This window comes from Eimeria mitis, genomic scaffold (assembly GCF_000499745.2).
Source record: "Eimeria mitis Houghton genomic scaffold, Emh_scaff473, whole genome shotgun sequence".
Classification (NCBI taxonomy): domain Eukaryota; phylum Apicomplexa; class Conoidasida; order Eucoccidiorida; family Eimeriidae; genus Eimeria; species Eimeria mitis.
Window position 1 is genome coordinate 6,240 of NW_013573034.1, and position 8,244 is coordinate 14,483.

Consider the following 8,244-nt stretch of genomic DNA (forward strand, 5'->3'; position numbering starts at 1 on the left):
TCTTCGATGTCGCCGACGACAGTCTCCGCAATTTTCGCAATAGCCTCAGCGGCAGCGTTGGCCTCTTCCTTGTTGAGCGTCTGGCGCTTCAGAGCTGAATTCAACCTCTCCTTTTGCGCCTGCAGTATGGATTTGAGCCTTTGGTTAACTTGATTCGCGCGTTGGTACGCATATGTGGCAGCCTCGACGTCCTCTGCAGCTTCCATACCCTGAACATCCTTATATTGCCACTGAAACAAATCTTTGACAGCTTGCATTTCTTCATTTGTTATTCCAGAGGATGTCTGCCCCGCAGATGCTGGGCGAACTTTTGACAATAACACATGGATTTCCTGTATCAGATTTGCATCCATCTCACGTGGTACGCGAACAAACTGCAGCTTTCCCATCAGCCAAGCCTTATGAGCTTGGAGTATATATCTATTCAACGCGCCGTCCATAGCAGACAAGCGTTCCAAGGTTTTCATCCTGTAATTCATGGCAGCAACGGCTGCGTAAGCTTTGACAAAATCATTTGCTCCGCACTCGTCTACGAACTCCAATGACTGCAGGATTCTAAGCCGGTCCTCATTCTCATGTATCAGAGTTATAGAAGCACTTGCCACCCTACCCAGCGTCAAGAGAGATATTTTGAATGCATTCGAATCCATCATATTATCCAGAGCTGTCTGCAAACCCACGGCGTCTGAAAAAAAAATCTTCTCAGAACAGTACTCATACACTTGCTGACCGTGGAATTTTGCAAGACTTACTAACTCCACTAGAGCATCGCGGGCTCCTCCAATGGACGCTCCCATTTTGATGACGGCTTCACTCCGAATGAGTGGAAGGTTTGGATCCATGCGGCCCTTTGCAACATTGTACTCCCTCTCCGCCTTTTCAGCTGTGTCCACGTTTTCCTTTAATACATCGAGAATTGACCGTGCCTCATTTCCCGGCAATTCATTTACCAGCATGTTCGCAACATTCACCAGATTGCTGATGACATTCCGCCGAGCCCTTAATTCTTGCAGCTCCTTATCTTCGTGGATATCCGCGACAGGTGTGGGTTCTTGCGCTTCGTGGGGCGGCAAAGTGACAACGGCTGGAAGGACAGAAGGCTCCATGTACTCATCTTCTGGCAGACCTGGCGCTGGACCTGGAGCTGCTTGTTCTGGAAGCTGTGGCAAGGTAGGTTGTGGTGTAGTAGGCCCTACAGGTGGTGGCTGAGTCCCTTGTTGGGCGTGTTCTTCTGCTGCCGCTTCCTCTTCCTCTTCAATACCTGGTTGCACCTGGGGAGGGGCTGTGGTAGGAGGTCCCGCCCTCCGGACAAACTGCTTTCCGGTCCTCCTCGTACGAGTTATCGGCCTCTGCACGAATTCTTCATCTGGTATTCCATCGCCACCAGGCTCCTCTGGTTGTTTCTCATGTGGAACTTCCGCTTTTGGCTTACGCGGCGGTATCGGCACGGGCATTTCTGGCGTAGGCATTTGGGGCAGGGGTATTTCTTTCGCAGGTTCTTCTGGCTGCGAAACTAGCTGTTCCGGTGAAGGTTCTTCTTCCTGCACAGGCTTTCCTTCTTCTGCTTCTTTTCTTTCTTCCCCTTCCGGTTGGGGTTTCTCTTTGGGGGGTTTAACTTCTTCTTCCGCCTTCTTTTTGCGCTCTCGCCCCCTGAGAAGTACAACTGCCCTTACTAAGATCAAGAAAAGCACAGTGAAAGCAATTACGTGGCATCGATTCTCTGTCAGATGTAAACTCGCCAGCTGGGGATCCACCATTTCCTGCTGGGCAGCCAGTTCGTCATGTAGCCTAGCCATCGTGTCGTCCGGTACTCCTCCGGTGGTTTCTAGTTCTGCATCATCCTCGGCGGCGTTTCTACCTGATGCGCGTGAGGAGTACACATTCTGCTGCTCCACAATCCAGAGTACCACAAACATCCACAAACACAAGAAACGCCTGCGCAAGCCAGGCAGCTTGAATGACTGCTTCTTGCTTTTCATTGTCACAATGAAGCCAATCACCCGGAGTAGTATCGAACGTAGTGCAGATGCCAATAGACCCCTCCTTGGCTGATCACTTGGAGAGAGGTCGACTTGCTGAACCCCCCCAACACATTTCAATGGTAACTGCTTGGCTCGAATGCAGATCATGCAAAGATAATGCTGCTTTTCAGGTGAATAACTCCACAAAAAGGCGCAGAGAATGATTAGGAAGGAAGGGGGCAGCGGAAGTGGTAACCTGCAAGCTAGCGATGTAGCTTGTGTGGGCCTCACGAAATTCTTTCACACAAACTAATGACAGAAAAAACAACTGCTGATGGCGATTACAAAGAGGAATTAGTTTGACAGAACTCGTTCTTCAACTCGAAACTCGTGTCGAGTGCTGCATCTCACGGGCTTGCCGCTCACGGCGGGAACCGTGGTGCGCGAGGCCTACAAGTGACTAGATGCGTGATGTTCTAGTTATAGAATCCGTACAATACGTTATTTAGAGATTCCGTACGCCGCAACCGTCATGGCCGCTCAAGCGGGAGCTATACACCGCTGGCCGACAGCAACAGGAGATGCTGACGCCTTTGGGGAGGCGAGATCGATTACGGAATCTCCCCCCCAGATATGTCTGGAGAGGTGGCGTTCAGCCAAGCCGCAGGCAAACGGTCTCCTGTTTTCGGATGTTTTTTCTGAAACAAAGGCTCTCAGTTTCACTTTGTTTTTGTTCCTTTCCAGCTAGAGGATGTGTCCGTTCGACCGTCAACTCACGACCCTACAGAGTAATTACGACGCTTGTTCTCTGGCCTTCATCAGAGACACGAGCGAGCTGCAGTGTAGGTGAAGACTTAAAGTAACAGCTTCCCAAAAGCAACTGACCTCCTTCCCGTGTCCTCAGGCATCTTGGGCGTTGGGCTCAGGACCTGGGTGCTGCGGGGAGTACAGCGCTTGCTCACTGGACCTAATCAAGGACAGAAGCGAGCTGTAATGTAGATAAAGACTTAAAGCAAAACCTTCCCCAGAGCATCTGACATCCTTCCCCTGTCTCCAGGCCTCCTGGGTATTGAGCTCAGGGCCTGGGTGTTGCGGGGTGGAGGCAGCCTGAAGTGGGGCTGCAGCCCACCTCGCTGCGCGTGCACACAGCGAAGCTTCAACGAAGCTTTCTTTGCTGCATGCTTTACCTCTGGATGTACTTGTAGAAGGTTTGCATTTGCTTACACGCAAGCTACCAAGCCAGGTGAAGGTTCCTGTGCTACCTGTAGCCAGACCAGGCAACATTCAGCTCCGGGCCTGGGGTTGCGGGGGAGGAGGCAGCTTAACAGGAGCTGCAGCTGGAGCTGCATTTCACCTCGCCGCAGCTGGCGATGCAAGCCAGCGTCACGTGTGCGCACAAGGACGATTTAACGAAGCTTCCTTTACTCCATGCTTGACCTCTGTATACATTTATAGAGCGTTTGTATTTTCTTGTAGGCAACCTACCAAGGCCAAGTGAATGATCATATGCTGACTGCAGGCAGATGAAGCTCCATGCTCCGTCATATGTAGCGTGGTCTGCCTGCAAATAACGCAAAGACTTGAAGTAAGCGCTGTGGGGAAACACTTACTTGAGGTAGGAACTTCCCCGAAGCTCTTACTTCAAGTCTGTGCGCTAACTCGCCGCAGCATCGCTAGCTGCGGAGAAATGCACTGTAACTATAGTTAGGCTGTAAAACACTGGTTTCTGCAGGGCAGGCCCAGTAAGACTGAAACTAACGAAATCATTACATGCACCGTATACTTTCAACAATGATAATGTTGCAACCTATAGATCAGGGACACGCTAGTAATTAGCGCTAGAATCCTGGTGATCATGATGACGGCGCACCTGTGGTCTCACTCCTGAGACTAGCAAGACAGTAAGGAGTCAAACTGGAAGGATCACAGATGAGACTCCCGATATGCAAAAAGAGAGTTAGTTCTAGGAAGGATTGATGTACCATGTTCATATACAAAAAGTAAATAAATAAATAAATGAGCAAAATAGATAAAGTCAAATCGGTGCGGATGTTATGGGGCCCTATGGGCCGCAAGGCACGACGGCCCCTTCAGAGTCTCCCTAAAAATAATTCGCTGATCCAACCCGCAACTGGGGCGGTATGGCTCCTGCACCCTTGTAATGCCCTGGGGTTCACAGCGTAGGCCCAGTAACACTGAAATTACTGAAGCTTGTAGACGCACCCTATATGTTTTCCAACGATATTGATAATGCGACGTGGAAGCCAATCGACATCTGTATGTTTATATATATTTATACATGCCAATTTACCGAAACGGACACAAGTTTTTTAATTCACTTAATTTCTAATTAGAATTCCGGTGGCATAAGCAGAAATAGTCATGCAGCCATTACTGTACTAGCGCTACAATGTACAACCGAAGACGACTAGTGGACCAAAACGAAGGGAAATTTATAATTACGTGTAAAATTAGAAATGAGTTAATCTAACTGTAGAGCGAAAATGGTTAGTGGAGGTAAGCCGACTCCTCCAAAGAGGCAGAGTCACTATAGTACGCGGGCCGGTGACAGTGCCGCGGCCCCTACGCCGGCATTCCCTTGCGGTCCTATGATCTAACGACCGATCACCCAGCGGAGGGGCGGGGGCACGGTCAGAGGGTTTTTAACTAGAGAATTACCATTTTCCCTCTAATATTTGTCCACAATATTGCCGTTACTGCTATTTCCTAACATAAGTTACGTAGATCCTCTCCTTAATTGTCACGAACGGGCTGTTAGATAGGTTGCGCACGCGGTGCAAAGGCGCGACAGTGTATTACAATTACTCTGTTGGGTTGCCAGCCGGCGATCTAACGGACACATCCGTTAGCTGAAAAAGAACATAAACAAAATGAATGTTAGAGTGTTGGCTAAGGAAAAAATATCCGAAAACAAAACACCGTTTGTCTAGGGCAAGGCCGAACGCCCGCTCTGCAGATATCCCCTGGTGGGACATCCTGTACTCGGTCTCCTGTCCCCAAGGTGGCCGTATGCCCGGTTGCTGTCGGCCAGCGTTGTATAGCCCCCGCTTGAGCGGCCATGACGGTTCCCGCGTACGGAATCTCTAAATAACGTATTTTACGGATGCTATAACCAGAACATCATGCATCTATTCACTTCTAGGCCTCGCGCTCCACGGTTCCCGCCGTGAGCGGCAAGCCCTTGAGATGCAGCACTCGATACGAGTTTCGAGTTGAAGAACGAGTTCCGTCAAACTAATTCCTCTTTGTAATCGCCATCAGCAGTTGTTTTTTCTGTCATTAGTTTGTGTGAAAGTATTTCGTGAGGCCCACACAAGCTACATCGCAAGCCTGCAGGATACAACTTCCCCTGCCCCCCTCCTTCCTTATCATTCTCTGCGGATTTTTGCGGAGTGATTCACTTGAAAAGTAGCATTATCTTTGCATGATCTGTATTCGAACCAAGCTGTTACCATTAAATGTGTTGGGGGGGTTCAGCAAGTCGACCTCTCTCCAGGTTGTCAGCCTAGGAGGGGTCTATTGGCATCTACACTACGTTTGATACTACTCCGGGTGACTGGCCTCATTGTGACAATGAAAAGCAAGAAGCAGTCATTCAAGCTGCCTGGCTTGCGCAGGTGTTTCTGGTGTTTGTGGCTATTTGTGGCACTCTGGATTGTGGAGCAGCAGAATGTGTACTCATCACGGGCATCAGGTAAAAAGGCCGCCGAGGAGGATGCAGAATTGGAAACCACCGGAGGAGTACCGGACGACACGATGGCTAGGTTGCATGCAGAACTGGCTGCCCAGCAGGAAGTAACGAATCCCCAGCTGGCGAGTTTACACCTTACAGAGAATCGATGCCACGTAATTGCTTTCACTGTGATCTTCTTAATATTAATAAGGGCAGTTGTACTTCGCAGGGAGAGAGAGCGCAAAAAGAAGGCGGAAGAAGAAGTCAAACCTCCCGAAGAGGGACCCCAAGCGGAAGGGGAAGAAAGAAAAGAAGCAGAAGAAGCAGGAGAAGAAGGAAAGCCTGTGCAAGAAGAAGAACCTTCACCGGAACTGGTAGTTTCGCAGCCAGAGGAACCTGCGAAAGAAATACCCCTGCCCCAAATGCCTATGGCACAAATGCCCGTGCCGATGCCGCGGCGTAGACCAAAAGCGGAAGTTCCACATGAGAAACAAACGAAACAACCAGAGGAGCCTGGTGGCGATGGAGTACCAGATGAAGGATTCGTGCAGAGGCCGATAGCTCGTGCGAAAAAGAGTCGAAAGGAGTTTGTCCGGAAGGCGGGGACTCCTCCGGCGGCCCCCTCGCAGGTGCAACCAGGTATTGAAAAGGAAGTGGCACATGGGCAGGGGCCTCCTACCGGGGCTCCTGACCAGCTGCAACCAGGTATTGAACAGGAGGCAGAAGAAGTGGAAACCGTTCAACAACCGACTCAGCCACTACCTGTTGAGCCTACGCCAATGCAGCCTACCTTGCCACAGCTTCCACAACAACCAGCGCCAGCTCCAGCGCCTAGTGTGCCGGAATTGGGGTATGTTGAGCCGTCTGTCCCTCCAGAAGTCGCCCTTGTGGCGCCCCACGAAGTTCCAGAACCCGTACCTGTCATGGATATCCAGGATGATGAGAAATTGCGAGATTTGAGGGCTCGTCGGAACATCATCAACAGTCTGGCGGATGTTGCAACGAGGCTGACAGATGAATTGATGGCAAGGGAGACACCGGGGATTGTTAGTACATTGAAGCAGAATGTGGAAACAGCTGAAAAGGCGGAACGGCAGTACGATTTGGCGAAATGCCGAGGAGACCCAAACCTTCCATACATTCGGAGTGACACCATCAGCGTAATGGAAGCATGCATTGAAGGAGCCCGCGATGGTCTATTGCAGTTGGTGAATCTGGCAAAAACCCACGGTGAGCAAGTGCATGCGTACTGTTCTCAGAAGGCCTTTTCTTCAGACTACGAGAGTATGCGGAGAGCTCTGGGGGATATGGCCGATTGGAAAGAATTCAAGTTGTGTCTGTCGACGCTGTCTTCGGTGGTAAATACATCAATAGCTCTGCAACATGAGAATGAAGCCCAGCTTAGAATCTTGAAGTCAATAGAGTTTCTTGACGAATGCAGTGGAGGTGATTTCGTCAAAGCATACGCAGCCGTTGCTGCCATGAATTTCAGGATGGAAACCTTGCAACGCTTGTCTGCTCTGGGCAGCGCATTGGAGAAATATATACTACAAGCCCAAAAGTCTCTGCTGACGGGAAAGCTGCAGCGTGGACTCGTACAGGTTGAGATGGATGCAAATTTGGCCCAGGAGCTCCATGTGTTATTGTCAAAAATTCGCGCAGCACCTGCGGGTCAGACAGCATCTGGAATAACAGAAGAGGAGTTAAATGCCGTAAAAAGTTTGCTTCGACAGCAATATCAATATCTGCAAGGTATAGCTAGTGCGAAGGACGTCCATGCTGTTGCAGCTTTGTACGGACGCGCGCAGCTAATTAACGAAAAGCTCAAATACATATTGCAGATGCAAAAGGAGAAGTTGAATTCAGCTCTGAAGCGCCAGAAGCTCAGCAAAGAAGACGCCAGCGCTGTGGCTGAGGCCATGGCGAAAATTGCTGAGACTGTCGTCGACGACAGCGAAGAGTTCTGGCGCTCTGCGCATGATCTTTATGCACAGATTGGTGGCAAGCCTGAAGATGTGCTTGGTGGTGCTAGCGGCAAAGCGCTGCTGCAAACCCTGACAACTAAGATAAAGTCTAGCACTCTTGAAAAGGTACAGGGTGCTTCGACCCCTCAGAATGTTGCCGCAGACGCTGTAAAGAAATACTTTGCCGAACCGTGGAGCATGATTGAAGCGTTGGCGAGGGATCATTGGTTGAGAGCGCAGGAAACGCTGGAGGCGGCGAAGAAGGGGAAAAAGTACAAACTAGATAACGAAGGATTTGGATCATCTGCACTGGATAAGAAGACGAAACTTAGGGCTATAGCGGTTGCGAAAAAAGCAGAGACAGCACTTCCGCTGCTAATATTTCAATATTGTCATGAACTATCAAAGGAAATTGAGGTGTATGATGGCATATTTAGCTCTGTATTCATGTATCTGCCCGACCCTGTATCAACGGCGTGGACTGCAGTACGACAGCTGAAAGACCGATTAGACTCTGAAAAGGCAATGGCCAGGGACAGTAAAGCGACTGAAAACATAGCTGAATTCGCAAACGCGATGTTGCAGACGTCCTTGAGCGCGTCGCGTATTGTTGAGAATGAGCAGT

At 49.9% G+C, this 8,244-nt stretch overlaps 2 protein-coding genes across 2 annotated transcripts in view; one reads left to right on the forward strand and one right to left on the reverse strand.

Moving 5' to 3' along the window:
* EMH_0013490 (uncharacterized protein) overlaps positions 1 to 1,979 on the reverse strand; it is a gene marked incomplete at both ends in the record, with an annotated part of 3,966 nt that extends 1,987 nt beyond the window's left edge. The window contains one exon of the mRNA XM_013499840.1: positions 1 to 1,979. Coding sequence (XP_013355294.1) covers positions 1 to 1,979 — 1,979 coding nt within the window.
* A 3,576-nt stretch (positions 1,980 to 5,555) lies between these two features.
* EMH_0013500 (uncharacterized protein) overlaps positions 5,556 to 8,244 on the forward strand; it is a gene marked incomplete at both ends in the record, with an annotated part of 2,847 nt that continues 158 nt past the window's right edge. The window contains one exon of the mRNA XM_013499841.1: positions 5,556 to 8,242. Coding sequence (XP_013355295.1) covers positions 5,556 to 8,242 — 2,687 coding nt within the window. The remainder of the gene's footprint in view (positions 8,243 to 8,244) is intronic.